The 14,486-nt window shown below is 35.7% G+C and overlaps 1 protein-coding gene across 2 annotated transcripts in view; it reads left to right on the top strand.

Moving 5' to 3' along the window:
* Positions 1-14,486, top strand: part of SSBP2 (single stranded DNA binding protein 2) — a 424,376-nt gene that overhangs the window by 176,417 nt on the left and 233,473 nt on the right. For both annotated transcript variants that reach the window (XM_036741120.1, XM_036741118.1), the window contains exon 4: positions 5,408-5,492. In XM_036741120.1, coding sequence (XP_036597015.1) covers positions 5,408-5,492 — 85 coding nt within the window. The remainder of the gene's footprint in view (positions 1-5,407; positions 5,493-14,486) is intronic.

Genomic DNA, 14,486 nt, shown 5'->3' with positions numbered 1-14,486 from the left:
TGGAGGAGGGATGTAGGAGTTAAAGAAGATAGGTGAGGTTTTTCCTTCGTGCTTTGTCCTCCAGATCTCTCAGGTAGTTAGGTACCTCCATTGCCACAAAGTACCATAGTATGGAGTTCTTTTCTTCCATTTCAAAACTCAGTGGAGGGTTAAGGATGATAGTATTCTCTTCCTCTTCCTAACAAAAGAAAGAATTTTACCATAAAAATGTTTATAACTAATAAAAAGCAAGTTCTTATATGGAAAAGGAGGGATTTGGACTAGATGAATGAATGTTAAGGTCCTTTTTATCTCTAAATCTAGTCTTTGAGGGAAATGTCCTTTACTGAGCAAGAATTATAGGTCAGAGGTAGAAGTTAACATGGCCTCTTAAGAAATCATAAATTACATTAATTTAATTAGTATTTACTTAGGTTGTGTTGTGCTCCTAGTGGCATTCAAAGAGCTTTGCATATCCTCTTCTGGGGTGGGGGGGGGGAGGAGAGGTTAGAGAGATGAATGGCTATTCATGTTATGGAATGAGGGAGAAGGAGAATGGTTTGTGATTAGATGCCACAATGTGTGGCACAGACAGTGTTATAGTAAATATAATTCTATACAAATGTTTGAAAAGAAATGTCAGTCTGAGTTAAAGTCTGGGACAACCTGGAAACAAAATTAATTTGTGTTGGATTGGGGTTGCTAATTCACTGTGTGAGCTAAAAGCTTTACCATCTCATCTATTCCTCTTTCTCCCCTGTGTTGTCTCAGATAAATGAGAGGAAGGGGGTGAATGTTTGGTAGTTTTTATTTAGTTAATGAAATTGTTGCCTGGGGACTACCATATTGCTAGTCTCCCAGGCTCCCACTTTAGATGTCTGTCATCCTTGACTCTTCATTCTCTCTCCTCCCCCCACCCCCACCCACATTCAATCTGTTGCCAACCTAGCAATTTTACCTTCTTAACATCTCCTCCTCTCCTCTGACACTGCCATCTCTCTGGTCCAGGTCTGGACTGTTGCAGTAGCATGCTGGGTGGTCTGCCTGCCACAAGTTTCTCCCACTCGAGTCCATCTTCCACTCAGCTGTCAAATTGATCTTTCTAAAACACATGTCCTCTTCATTAGACTTCATTGATACCTCCAGGATCAAATGTAAAATCCTCTCACCTTCAAAACCTTTTATAATCTGCCCACCTTTACCTTGTCACTTGTTAAATAGTACACAACCTCTCATACTTTGCTAGCCTTGCTGCGCTTAAAACTAGATGATCCATCTCCTCACTCTGGGCATTTTCATCAACTGCTCTCCACGCTTATTATTCTGTCCCCTGGCTTCTCTCAAATCCCAGCTAAAATTCTGCCTACTACAAGAAGTCTTTCCTGATCCCTCTTAATACTATTTCTTGTCTCTGTTGATTATCCCCAGTTGAGCCTGTATATGTACGTACATATATAGACATACACACACACACACAAACACACACATATATATACACACATATACATATATATATCTTGCTTGCATATAGTCATTTGAATTTTGTCTTCCCTGTTAGATTTTGAGCGTCTTGAGAGCAGGGGCTATCTTTTGACTTTCTGTATATCCTTAATGCTTAGCACAATCTCTAGTACATACTTACGAAATGCTTGTTGACTGACTGACTGGTTAAAGGTCAAAATCAATGCTAAATTATACAAAAGGATAGGCTTGAGGAGTCATAGCTTTTGATTATAACAGCAGTAACCCAGACAAGGTTTTGATCACTCAAAATAGGAAATAGATTAAAGTAATTATCCCCATTTCTTAGAGACAGTGTAATAGTTCTGACTGTTAGGGAAAAATGAACCAAAGACTTTTGTTATTAATGAGAAGTTTACTACACATGGATCTTGGTCCATGTGAGTCCTGAGTTGCTTTGAGCTTGGACTGCCAAGATAGCAGAGGCAAGGCTCTCACCAAGAGGTCCAGAAGAGCCCTGAAACTGCCTCATTCTGCAGGTTAAACATCTCTTTGTTAAACAGAAAGGCATGACAACAAAAGGCAATACCATGTAGAGTTCAAACTGATTTGCAAATATTATGGGAGAGGATCATAGAAATTAAGAGCAGAATCATTTAACAAAACAGAAAATACTTGACACGCCTGCAGAAAACAATGGAAAGCTCAGCTAGATTTTATCATGCTTTAAAGCATCTGTGGATGAAATATGGAGGTAAACAGATAGACATGAAATGGGATAGAATTTCCATTGTTCCTAAAGTCATCTGTTCTAATTGTGACAATGCTGGAATGATCACATCTGGACTCTAGTGGTTTAGTATATGATATACCATGTGAATAATTACTGTCATTTAAGACAGTGAGATCAGAAAAAAGCACCTGAACTTGACCAAATGTATTCAGAAAAAATTCGCTGGAAGCTATACAATATTAGGGGTACACAAGTCTCATTTTAAAATATATTTAGAATGGACTGTTACCTCCCCACACCATCAAATGGAGAAAAGACCACACTTTTACATAGAAGAGGTGACTGAAAAGCCTCATTCCTATGAAATCTTTATGAGAATGTTTTATGCACACATTGAGGGTTTTCTTGAAGGCAAAATAAGAGGATAGGCATGTTTTTGTAGATTATTTTCTATACAGTATCTCACCTCCACGATTCTACAGCTAGGTAAAAGATATAAAGAATGTAGGTTTACATTGTGGACATTGTTTGCTGATTTTAATGAAGTATTTGAATAGGACAGTGTACAGTCATGGAGGATTTTTTTTATTTTAAATTTTCTTTTTTATTGTGAACTTAAGGATTATCAGCAAATACAAACATTTCAATATACAAAGAACAAAGAGCAGTGTATTGCTTAAAAAGAGCAATGATTGTTGACTTCTTTCAAACAATGTGTCTCCCCATGCATATGTTAAAAGTCATCACAGAATCGATGATACCACCTTCACGATAATTCTGTTCAACAATCCATTTAATGCCAACAGCATAAGAACTACAAAAAAGACCCAAGTTCACTTAATGTGTTTACCCGTGTGAAGAAGGAATTTTTGCACAATGCCCAAATAGAAACATTTTGTATTGATGGTCGGTCAGCCAGTCAGTCAATAAACATTTATCAAGCACCTACTATGTGCCATAGGCACTGTGCTAATCTCTAGGGTTATTAAAAAAAAGGTAAAAGATAGCCCCTACTCCCAAGGGGCTCATTTTCCAGTTAGGGAAACAACCTGCAAATAATTATGCACAAATGATCTATGTAGAAGATAAATTAGAAATAATCAACAGAGGGAAAGTGCTAGAATTGAGAGGGCCCGGGAAAGGCTTCCTGCAGAAGGTGGGATTTTATTAGTACTTGAAGGAAGCCAGGGAAGCCAGTAGATGGGGATGAGGAGGGAGAAAATTCCATGCATGGGGGACAGCCGGTGAGAATGTCCAGCTTGGAGATGAAGTTTTCTTTTTGAGTGACAGCCAGTGTTACTGCATTGCAGAGTACATAGGGAGGCATAAACTGTAAGGAGACTGGAAAAGAAGAGAGTAGAGTATGTTATAAAGGGTTTTGAATACCGAACAGTTACTTTTATATTTGATCCAACAGGGATGGGGAGTCCTGGTGTAAGGTTCTTATAGATGATATTATACTAATTTAGCCATGATGCATAACACTAAAGAAACTTCTTCCCAAAGAAATGGATAATTATTTAAAAGAGATTTTTAGTATAGGAATTCCTTCCCATTAGGCAGATTTTAATCTGCCTATAATTTATCAAGTCCTAGAAAGTTGTATAGAGGTTAATCAACATTTCCAAGAACAACTAAATAATAACATCTTGAAGCTGAATTTGAACCCATATCTTCTTGAAACTAAACCCTTGCATTCTGTCTACTAAGCCATGCTGTCTCTTGGCCTAACTTTTGTTCTCTGATTGAAACCAAAGTGGATATTGGTATATGTTCCTTGGGCAAGTGGACAACGAGGAGGGCCTACAACTTAAGAAAAAGAAGAATTTGGGTATACTGAATTTGGGAAACTGTTTGGCCTTTTCAACAGTCCATTTTTAAAAAGCACCAATATTATTTCTGTAATGCTGTAGAGCTATAAATCATGGAACACTGTAAGTGCAATCAGACTCATAGGCAGAACAAAAGAACAATCAATTGGAAAGGACGTTGAAGGTTGTAAGAGTCTTACCAAAAATGATTTGCCTTTGAGTAGCGATATTAAAGATGAGCCATTTTTTTTCAGTGAGAGAAAAAAAAGATGTATTATAACAAAAATCCAGAGAACAAGGAAAGAATTTAAATATGAAACACCAACAGAGAATTGTGGTAGTGTGGCTGAACTGATGCCCAAGGAAGATTAAATGGAACAGAGGAAATCTTCCAGTGTTTTTGGTGGATCTTTTAGAGAGGTTTTATGGAAAATCATGAACAAAAACCACATAGATCAGGAGAGTCTTCTAGGCTTGCCATCTATACCCTAAGAGATGTAGTACCTTTCTTTGAAGATTAAAAGGGCATGCTGATCAGTTTTCACAAAAACAAAACTCCTTGTCCTGTAGAAATACTATTACGAGTTCTAAGATCTTTTCAAAACTTCTTTTATCTTTTATTCAATCGTGTGGATATTACAACTGAGGAAATCTTTAGTGTTATGTAGCATTATTTCCAAATAAGTACAGACTGATAATTTTAAAATAAGAAAAAAAAAAGTTTTCCGTACTACAGAACACTTACCAGAAACTTCTTTGTATTAGATCTTACATGGAAGAGGAAATATCTTATTGGAATAATCATCAAACTTACATTCTTAGAATTCGGAATAACTTTGTTCTTTTCATTGTAGAAAGAGAAAACATTTGAAGAAATGTTGCTTCGATGTGTTTTAGTGGGCAGAAAAATTGGCTAAAATGAGTACAATTCCTCACTGAACAACTCAATAATCTTGGACAAATGAACAAATATCTTTGTTCTCCATCAATTAAATTATGATATTTTACTTACCTTTTCACTACTTCAGGGATTATCTTGAAAATGACTTATATGATTTCCATAAATCCTTTTGAGTAACTTTGAAAAACATTACTATATATGGATGGATGTGTTGATTTTTTAAATTTTGTTTTTCAGTGTTGATTTTTAATTCATAGATGTTAAATAATTTCATTTATACACAGTTCAGGAATAGCTCATCTAAAACACCTTCCAGTCTTGTGGGAAATAAACTCCTGGAGGTACCCTAAAATTATATGAATGTCACATGTTAACTTTCCTAATGGTAGGTTATGTTGTCTTAAGAAGAAAATTTTGCTGCAGAAAAGCAAGATTGTTCCAAAAGTCTTTGCATTAGGGGAATTGGTTATTTTCTCATACTGATACTATGACTTTTTCTTACTGTTGTTTTATTTTTTATAGTGTATTTTGGGATCTCTACTGTGCAGCACCAGAAAGACGTGAAACTTGTGAACACTCAAGTGAAGCTAAAGCCTTCCATGATTATGTAAGTCCCATGATGTTTGACTAAGTTGTATCAACATTTTTTCTTTTTTAACTAGAGGGCTTGAAAAATCAGTTGTCTGTAATGTATATGTCCGTGTTCATTTACATTTCTATTTAATACTGTGGTTGTGCTTTGGTTTTGGAAAATTGCTTTTTAAAAATCAACAAATCATTACCATCTGAGTTTTGGTGAGCATATATAGGGTGGCCATACAGTCACAATTCTAATTTATTGAAGTTACCTTACTTTGAAACAAAAGTGGTATGTCCAAGTCTAGATTTACAAAAATTAAGCGATAATTACTTAACTTTATGTGAAGATTCTTTAATGTACAAATCATTTTGCCATAGGATTACTAAGAAATAAACCTTTGTGCATTTTAGTTTTTATTTGCTTTATAAGAAAATTTAATCTTAAATTTAATCAGCTCTTTGAGGAACATATTGCAGCAAAGTACATCTCTTTTCCTGAAGTGATTGTGGAGTAAGGCACAACTGTTGATAGGGACTTGGAGGCTGGTTTGCATCAATGTAAATGTGTAGTTTTAATTGTAAAATTTATAAGGGAATAAAATGAGACACTCCAGTTACCTTGAATATACGGACGTGTATTGTAAAGGACCAAGTAGAGAGGGACCCCCCAAATTATGACCAAAGAGATCTGATGGTGCTGAGTAACAGAAATATGAAGAAATTTGGGTGGACAATTTGACAGAAAATTTGAAAAAAAAAAACCAGACCCAAGGATGAAAGAAACTTGAAGTTGTTAAGGAAGGAAAGCTCCAGCTTTTGGGGAATCAGGAAAAGGCTAGAAGGAAGCAAAAAGAGTCTGTGAAACATAAATGGGGGAAGCACGTTCCCAGCCTTTGGTGTTGCCAGTGTGATGGCATGGAGATGGGAGATGGGATAGTGTGGAGAACAGAGAAAAGGACCATTGAACTGAATGAACTGAAGGGGCATGAAGCAGGTGCTGAGAGTTGATATATAATGAGATTTCACAAGTAGGTTGAAGCCAGGTTTGTGATGAGCTTTAAAAGCTAAATGGAGGATGTCTGAAGAATGGGGGGTCTGAAGTGCCTTGCAGTTTTAAATTTAAGAATCGTGTGATATTGTTTTATTGGAAAGTGATTATTTTTCTTTTAATGTGTCTTTAAAATACTTGCTTTATTTCCTAAGTGACATAGCTATCATCTTGGGATTATTCTACTATGGGAATTTTCATCTCCAAGTAAATAAGTGGGAAGGTATCATTTGACTTACAGAAATTTGTATTGCAGCCAGTTTTTTGGGAACACATCTGCTCTGTGAAATAAGGTGCATGTGTACATTTGATGAATAATGTGCTTGTTATTTTCCCTAACAGGATGATTAGAATTCTCACTAGATATACAGTATCAGAAAATGATAAATGTATTTTAATTTTTAATAAACAATTGTAGAAATGTTTATAGGTAAGGAGGAAAATATTGAGTTGGAAAAATACTTCCTGTTACCTCCTTCATTTTAAATGAAAAACCCAAAACATTTTGTTCAGAGATGTGAAGAACTGGCAAAAAAAATAGAAGAACGAATCTATTACATAATCAGTGCTATAATAACTAATACCCATATGTATGTTGTTGATGGTTGTGATGGTGGTGGTTAGGACCTGTAATTTCACTGATTTAAGGAACTCCTTTTACCCATGCCAGTCTACAGTTTGCAACATACACATTTCAACACACTCATTCATTTAATGCATGTTTAAAAAATTTACTGTATTTCCCAAGTGACATTTCTGTTATACCTTGGGACCCAAGAGAATTTGTCTCCAATTAAATCAATAGGAAAGTATAGTATAATTTGATTTATAGAAATGTCTGTTATAATGAGAGAATTCCCCACCCTCACCCCCAATCACTCTAATGCAAGTTTCTCAAGGCCTAGCAAAGCTAGTCCTCAGAGAGCAAACATGTTCTGTCTCTGGGGGACATTCACCCTGCGATTAGTGTCTTACTCCTAGTTTCCTTGCATTTATTTTGTTATATGTACATATAAACTTCTTAAAAGCAGGCTTCCCTGCACCATACTTAGTAGGGGCTTAATAAGTGCTTGTTGATTGACTGCTAGAAGCCTTTGTAGTTGAGTAGAAGCTGTCACAGCCTTTACTCTTCAGGCAGGGCCATCAGAATCAACAGATGCCTCCATTCCATGATAAAGAATGGAAATAGGATTTTGTGAAGGTTTAGACTTTTTTTTTTGACCTTGACCTGTAAAGGGAGTTCCTGGGGAGTAACCCCCTCTCCCAATGCAGGTTGATAACAGCTTTGAAGCTTAACAACTTTAGAGACTTGTGGAGGAGGGTGGGGCACTGAGAACTTAAGTGACTTATCCAGGGTTTGTAGCCATCATGATTAAAAAGGTAGGACTTGAACTCACATCTTCCTGACACCAAGGATTATCTCTGCTGCAGCAAGCTGCTTCTCACTTGATATGATAATTATTCATAAACATACTTAAAACATAATGTGTAATTTCTGGACTTAGCGCTTGATATCTGTGGTTTTGATTAGATTTTTCCCATTCCCAAATAAATCCCTATAAATGTGCAAAGACCTTTTTGAACTTAGTGAAATCATAAATATCCTGTCTGAATTATCACATATTTGTGATCAGTGAAGTCCTAATCAGTGATTATTTTATTTTGCTAATCAAGGTAGACCATCTCAAAATTATAGAGATAAAATGTGTTTTGATGTCTCCAGCCTTTCCTCTCTGGTGTTCTTTCCAGGCAGTTAGTGTCCTCAGGCAGCCCTCTTGCTCTCATCCTATATATCAAACCTACTTTCAGGAAATATTCTTTATGCTAAAGTGTAACAATAATTAATTGGCTCAAAGTGTTTCTCTGGAAGGAATTTGAATATGAACACATCAAATCTTAGGATAGAGATAAAACTTTCTGTTATTGGAGATTTCATTCATCAGTGACCAATGAAGAAAAGTTGTTTTGGGGAACAGGGAGCCTTCCACATAAATCTGAAATCTCACCATGTAGGCCTTCTTAGTGTACTTTTAAGATCATTGCTGATGATAGAACAAAATTGTAGTTTGCTATTCTTTTCTTATCTATAAACAATTCTGGAGGGTAATTTCAGAGCTCAGGTACCATTTTTAAACTTAACTTGCTTTTTCTATTTTTTTAATTTTATTTTTTATTTTTAGTTTACAACACTCAGTTCTACATAATACTGAGTTCCAAATTTTTTTCCCTCCCTCCCCAAGACGGCATGGAATCCGATATATCTTCTATGTATAACTTTGTATTGAATTCATTTACACACTAGTCAAGTTGTGAAGAAGAATTATGACCAATGGAATGAATCATGAGAAAGAAAAAACAGAACCAAAAAACCCCCCAAAAACAAAAACAAAAGAGAGAAAAAAAGAGGAAAAAAGGCAGGCATAAAGTGTGCCTCAATCCGCATTCATACTTCATAGTTCTTTCTCTGGATGTAGATAGCATTCTCCATCGTGAGTCCATTGGAGTTGTCTTTGCACCGTGTGTTGCTGAGAAGAGCAAAGTCTATCAGGGTTAGTCCTCATAGAATCCATATATCTGTGGTTGTATATAATGTTCTCCTGGTTCTGCTCCACTCACTCAGCATTGTTCTGTAGGTTTTTCCAGGTTGTTATGAAGTCTGTATCATCCCCATTTCTTATAGCACAATAGTATTCCATTACCTTCATATACCACAGCTTGTTCAGCCATTCTCCAATTGATGGGCACCCCCTTGATTTCCAATTCTTAGCTACTACAAAAAGAGCTGCTATAAATATTTTTGTACATATGGGTCCTTTTCCCACTTGTGTGATCTCTTTGGGATACAACTCTAGAAGTGGTATTGCTGGGTCAAAGGGTATGAACATTTTTATAGCCCTTTGGGCAAACTTCCAAATTGCTCTACAGAACGGCTGGATCAGTTCACAACTCCACCAGCAATGTAACAATGTTCCAATTTTCCCACATCCTCTCCAGCATTTATCATTTTCCTGTTTTGTCATTTTAGCCAATCTGACAGGAGAGATGTGGTACCTAAGAGTTGTTTTGATTTGCGTTTCTCTAATCGGTAGTGATTTTGAGCATTTTTTCATATGCCTATAGATATATTTAATTTCTTCCTCTGAAAATTGCCTGTTCATATCCTTTGACCATTTCTCAATTGGGGAATGACTTGTATTCCTATGTATTTGGCTCAGTTTCCTGCATATTTTACAGATGAGGCCTTTATCTTTGTTGCATTGGCTTTTTTATACAAAAACATTTCAGTTTAACATAATCAAAATTATCCGTTTTGCATTTTGTAATGCTCTCTATCTCTTGTTGTGTCATGAATTCTTTGCTTCTCCATAAATCCAGTAGGTAAACTATTCCTTGTTCTCCAAAATTGCTTGTACTATCAGCCTTTATTCCTAAATCATGAACACATTTTGACTTTGTTTTGGTATATGGTGTAAGATATTGGTCTATGGCCAGTTTCTGCCCTACCATTTTCCAATTTTCCCAGTTTTTGTGAAATAGTGAATTCTTAGCCCAGAAGCTGGATTCTTTGGGTTTTCCAAAGAGTAGATTGCTATAGTCGTTGACTACTGCGCCTTGTGTACGTATCCTATTCCACTGATCCATGACTCTGTTTCTTAGCCAGTACCAGGTAGTTTTGATGACTGCTGCTTTATGGTACAGTTTAATATCTTGTATGGCTAGGCCACCTTCCCTAGCATTTCTTTTCATTAATTCCCTAGATATTCTAGACCTGTTGTTCTTCCAGATGAATTTTGTTATTGTTTTATCCAGCTCTGTAAAATAATTTTTTGGTAGTTCAGTTGGTATGACACTGAATAGATAAATTAATTTAGGTAAAATTGTCATTTTTATTATATTAGCTCGGCCTAACCATGAGCAACTGATATTTTTCCATTTATTTAGATCTGACTTTATTAGTGTGAAAACTATTTCATAATTATGTTCATATAATCCCTGGGTTTGTCTCGGCAGATAGACTCCCAAATATTTTATAGTGTCTCCAGTAACTTTGAATGGAATTTCTCTTTCTCTCTCTTGCTGTTGGGCTTTGTTAGTAATATATAGGAATACAGAGGATTTATGTGGGTTTATTTTATATCCTGCAACTTTGCTAAAGTTGTTTATTATTTCAGGTAGTTTTTTACTTGATCCTCTAGAATTCTCTAAGTAAATCATCATATCATCTGCAAAAAGTGATAATTTGGTTTCTGGTTTGCCTATCCTAATTCCTTCAATTTCTTTTTCTCCTCTTATTGCTACAGCTAATGTTTCTAGTACCAAATTGAATAGTAGGGGTGATAATGGACATCCTTGTTTCACCCCTGATCTTATTGGGAATGCATCTAGCTTATCCCCATTACAAATAATGCTTGTTGATTGTTTTAGGTAGATGCTTTTTATAATTTTAAGGAAGGCTCCATTTATTCCTATGCTTTCTAGGGTTTTTAATAGGAACAGGTGCTTTTTGTCAAAGGCTTTTTCTGCATCTCTTGAGATGATCATATGGTTTCTGCTAGTTTTGTTGATGATACGGTCAATTATGGTAATAGTTTTCCTAATATTGAACCAGCCTTGCATTCCTGGAATAAATCCTGCCTGGTCATAGTGTATTATTCTCGTGATAAGTTGCTGTAATCTTTTTGCTAATATTTTATTTAAAATATTTGCATGAATATTCATTAGGGAAATTGGTCTATAGTTTTCTTTCTCTGTTTTGACTCTACCTGGTTTGGGTATTAGTACCATATTCATGTCATAAAAAGAACTTGGTAGGACTCCTTCTTCACCTATTTTCCCAAATAATCTACAAAGTATAGGAATTAATTGTTCTTTGAATGTTTGATAAAATTCACATGTAAAACCATCTGACCCTGGAGATTTTTTCCTAGGGAGTTCGTTGATGGCTTGCTCAATTTCTTTTTCTGAGATGGGATTATTTAGGAATTTTACTTCCTCTTCTGTTAACCTGGGCAATTTATGTTTTTATAGATATTCATCCATAGTCCTAAGGTTGTCAAATTTATGGGCATACAATTGGGCAAAATAATTCCTAATTACTGTTTTGATTTCCTCTTCATTAGAGGGGAATTCACCCTTTTCATTTTTGATACTGGTAATTTGATTTTCTTCTTTTTTAAAATCAAATTCACCATGACTTGCTAAAGGACACCCAAAAAATACTGAAAACTATACTGAAGAAAACAACACCTTAAAAAATAGATTAACTCAAATGGCAAAAGAGCTCCAAAAAGCCAATGAGGAGAAGAATGCCTTGAAAGGCAGAATTAGCCAAATGGAAAAGGAGGCCCAAAAGACCACTGAAGAAAATACTACTTTAAAAATTAGATTGGAGCAAGTGGAAGCTAGTTACTTTATGAGAAATCAGGATATTATAAAACAGAACCAAAGGAATGAAAAAATGGAAGACAATGTGAAATATCTCATTGGAAAAACCACTGACCTGGAAAATAGATCCAGGAGAGATAATTTAAAAATTATTGGACTACCTGAAAGCCATGATCAAAAAAAGAGCCTAGATATCATCTTTCAAGAAATTATCAAGGAGAAATGCCCTGCTATTCTAGAGCCACAGGGCAAAATAGAAATTGAAAGAATCCATCGATCGCCTCCTCAAATAGATGCCAAAAAGAAATCTCCTAGGAATATTGTCACCAAATTCCAGAGCTCCCAGATCAAGGAGGAAATACTGCAAGCAGCCACAAAAAACAATTTGAGTATTGTGGAAACCCAATCAGAATAACCCCAGATCTGGCAGCTTCTACATTAAGAGATCGAAGGGCCTGGAATACGATATTCCAGAGGTCAATGGAGCTAGGATTCAAACCTAGAATCACCTACCCAGCAAAACTGAGTATCATGCTCCAAGGCAAAATATGGATTTTCAATAAAATAGAGGACTTTCAAGCTTTCTCAGTGAAAAGACCAGAACTGAATAGAAAATTTGACTTTCAAACACAAGAATCAAGAGAAGCTTGAAAAGGTAATCAAGAAACAGAAATTGCAAGGGACTTACTAAAGTTGAACTGTTTTGTTTACATTCCTACATGGAAAGATGACATGTATGATTCATGAGACCTCAGTATTAGGGTAGCTGAAGGGAATATGCATATATATATATATATATATATATATATATATATATTATATATATATATATATATGTAATGTGTATGTATGTATATATCTATGTGTATATGTATGTATGTGTATGTATGTATATATATGTGTGTGTGTGTGTATGTGTGTATATATATGTAAAAGAGAGAGAGCAGACACAGGGTGAGTTGAAGATGAAGGGAAGATATCTAAAAGAAATAAAATGAAATTAAGGGATGAGAGAGCAACTACTGAGAGAGGGAGATAGGGAGAGATAGAATGGGGTGGATTATCTCGCATAAAGGTAGCAAGAGGAAGCAGTTCTGTGGGAGGAGGGGAGAGGGCAGGTGAGGGGGAATGAGTGAACCTTGCTCTCATCAGATTTGGCCTGAGGAGGGAATACCATACATACTCAGTTGGGTATCTTACCCCTCAGGAAAGAAGAGGGAGGAAGATAAAAAAAATAAAAGGGGGGGATGATGGAGGGGAAGGCAGATGGGGGTGGAGGTAATCAAAACAAACACTTTGGAAAGGGGACAGGGTCAAGGGAGAAAATTCAATAAAGCGGGATGGGTTGGGAAGGAGCAAAATGTAGTTAGTCTTTCACAACATGAGTATTGTGGAAGGGTTATACATAATGATACACATGCGACCTAGGTTGAATTGCTCGACTTCTTAGGGAGGGTGGGTGGGAAGGGAAGAGGGGAGAGAATTTGGAACTCAAAGTTTTGGAAACAATGTTCAAAAACAAAAAAAAGAGTTTTTGCATGCAACTAAAAAATAAGATACACAGGCAATGGGGCGTAGAAATTTACCTTGCCCTACAAGAAAGGAAGGGAAAAGGGGATGAGAGGGGAGGGGGGTGATAGAGGGGAGGGCTGACTGGGGAACAGAGCAACCAGAATATAAGCCATCTTGGAGTTGGGGGGGAGGGTATAAATGGGGAGAAAATATGTAATTCAAACTGTTGTGAAAATCAATGCTGAAAACTAAATATGTTAAATAAATTTAAATTAAAAAATAAAATAAAAAAAATCAAATTCACCAAAGGTTTATCAATTTTATTGGTTTTTTCATAAAACCAGCTCTTTGTTTTACTTATTAATTCAATAGTTTTCTTGATTTCAATTTTATTAATCTCTCCTTTGATTTTCAGTATTTCTAGTTTGGTATTTATTTGGGGATTTTCAGTTTGTTCTTTTTCTAGCTTTTTCAGTTGTATGCCCAATTCATTGCTCTCCTTTTTCTCTATTTTAGTCATGTAAGCATTTAGAGATATAAAACGTCCCCTAAGAACTGCTTTTGCTTCATCCCATAAGTTTTGGTATGTTGTCTCATTATTGTCATTCTCTCGAATGAAGTTATTAATTGTTTCTCTGATTTGTTCTTTGGCCCACTCATTCTTTAGAATTGTATTATTTAGTTCCCAATTAATTTTTAGCTTATTTTTACCTGGTTCTTTATTAAAAATAATTTTTATTGCATCATGATCTGAAAAGTATGCTTTGACTGCTTCTGCCTTTCTGCACTGGATTGTGAGGTTTCTATCCCCTAGTATATGGTCAGCTTTTGAGTATGTGCCATGTACTGCTGAGAAAAAAGTATATTCCTTTTTATGCCCATTCACTTTTCTCCAGATGTCTGTTATATCTGCCTTTTCTAAAATTCTGTTCACCTCCTTAACTTCTTTCTTATTTATTTTGAGGTTAGACTTATCAGGTTCAGAGAGGGGGAGGTTGAGGTCTCCCATTGTTAATAGTTTTGCTATCTATTTCTTCCTGTAATTCCCTTAACCTCTCCTCTAAGAATTTGCATGCC

This window comes from Trichosurus vulpecula, chromosome 1, assembly GCF_011100635.1.
Source record: "Trichosurus vulpecula isolate mTriVul1 chromosome 1, mTriVul1.pri, whole genome shotgun sequence".
In the NCBI taxonomy this organism is placed as follows: Eukaryota; Metazoa; Chordata; class Mammalia; order Diprotodontia; family Phalangeridae; genus Trichosurus; species Trichosurus vulpecula.
This window is presented reverse-complemented; position numbering and strand designations above follow the sequence as displayed.